At 37.5% G+C, this 1,352-nt stretch overlaps 1 protein-coding gene across 4 annotated transcripts in view; it reads right to left on the minus strand.

Moving 5' to 3' along the window:
- Nucleotides 1-1,352, minus strand: part of LRBA (LPS responsive beige-like anchor protein) — a 736,826-nt gene that overhangs the window by 645,210 nt on the left and 90,264 nt on the right. For all 4 annotated transcript variants that reach the window (XM_023513466.1, XM_023513464.1, XM_023513465.1 and 1 more), the window contains 2 exons: nt 474-595; nt 257-383 (listed from right to left, as the gene is read on the minus strand). In XM_023513466.1, the coding sequence (XP_023369234.1) occupies nt 257-383; nt 474-595 (249 nt within the window). The remainder of the gene's footprint in view (nt 1-256; nt 384-473; nt 596-1,352) is intronic.

Genomic DNA, 1,352 nt, shown 5'->3' on the forward strand with positions numbered 1-1,352 from the left:
CGCCTGGCTATTTTTTGGTTGCAGCCATCGTTGTTGTTTGGCAGGCCCAGGCTGGATTCGAACCCACCACCTTAGGTGTATGTGGCTGGCGCCTTCGCCACTTGAGCCACAGGTGCTGAGCCATCATTTGATTTTTCCAAACTATATATAATAAGCAGAGTTGTGATTTATCTCATTTTCTGAATAACATTAAAACAAAGCATTCTGAAGGCTAGCAAAATTTGTTAACAGAACTATTAGTCAGTAAGATACATACCTTTTGTGGCTTGAAATCAAATTTCACACAGTGTTGAAAGCCTTTTCCTTTTGACTTTATTGATGTTATAATCAAACAGCCTCCAACAAAATGAGCAGAATAACCAAGACCTTTGCTGGTTCTGAAACTATGAAGATTAAGTTTTCATTTTACCTCTAAGTATTCATCTCATTTTCAAAGTAAGATATTAACAGTCATCAGTTATAGAAATACATACCAATACAAATATGGTTTATCCTTATCTACATTGATATTATTTACAGGATCAATTCTAAGCCAGGTATGAAATGTGAAACCATTCTGGTATGGCCACTTGGCTATAGGAGGTAATGCAATAGCCTAAAGGAAAGAAACTTTGAGTTATTAACTCACACAAAAAACTTTACTACTGAAATTATGAACTTTAGAATGTTATAGTTATAAAATATCACTTTATGTCATGATTAAGATATCTGAATGAAAACGCTTGTTCTGTAAGATTTAATAACTTTGGAATTTTCCCAAATATATACCATGTTCCCCTAAATAAGATCTACCCAAAAAGTAAGCCCTAGCAGGATTTCTATGCATTTGATAACTATAAGCCCTACCCCGATAATAAGACCTAGTGATGGCCTAGATACGCTGCATAGCCATGCCATGCTCTCTGGCGCAGAGCGGTAAGGAAGACTGGAATGCCTTTTATCTGCCACAGCTCCTTTCTCCAAGCCGTTCACACTTGCGCAGGTGCGCGTGTGATAACCACAGTCACAGGCATCCCATTGTGCACATGAGAAGGGCTAAGGGAAAGGAGTTCATGCATCACTAGCACCAGCCCCACCAACAAGGTTGGCTCCCCGTGTCAGGTTCCAGAAGAAGATGACTTAACTGTATTTGAATAAATGTAGATTGTTGTATTATACTTAATAAAAATAAGACATCCCCTGAAAATAAGCCCTAGTGTGTCTTCTTGAGAAAAAATAAATATAAGACAGTGTTTTATTTTCAGGGAAACACGATAGTAATGATGTAATAAAATCAAAGAAACATTCAGTGTGACCTGCTAGACACATGACTCTTGTCTGCTTCTTTTCATACAAAGAATATATCCAGGTTC

The sequence above is a fragment of the Otolemur garnettii genome, unplaced genomic scaffold, assembly GCF_000181295.1.
Source record: "Otolemur garnettii isolate 467f Iridium unplaced genomic scaffold, OtoGar3 scaffold00041, whole genome shotgun sequence".
Lineage (NCBI taxonomy): Eukaryota > Metazoa > Chordata > Mammalia > Primates > Galagidae > Otolemur > Otolemur garnettii.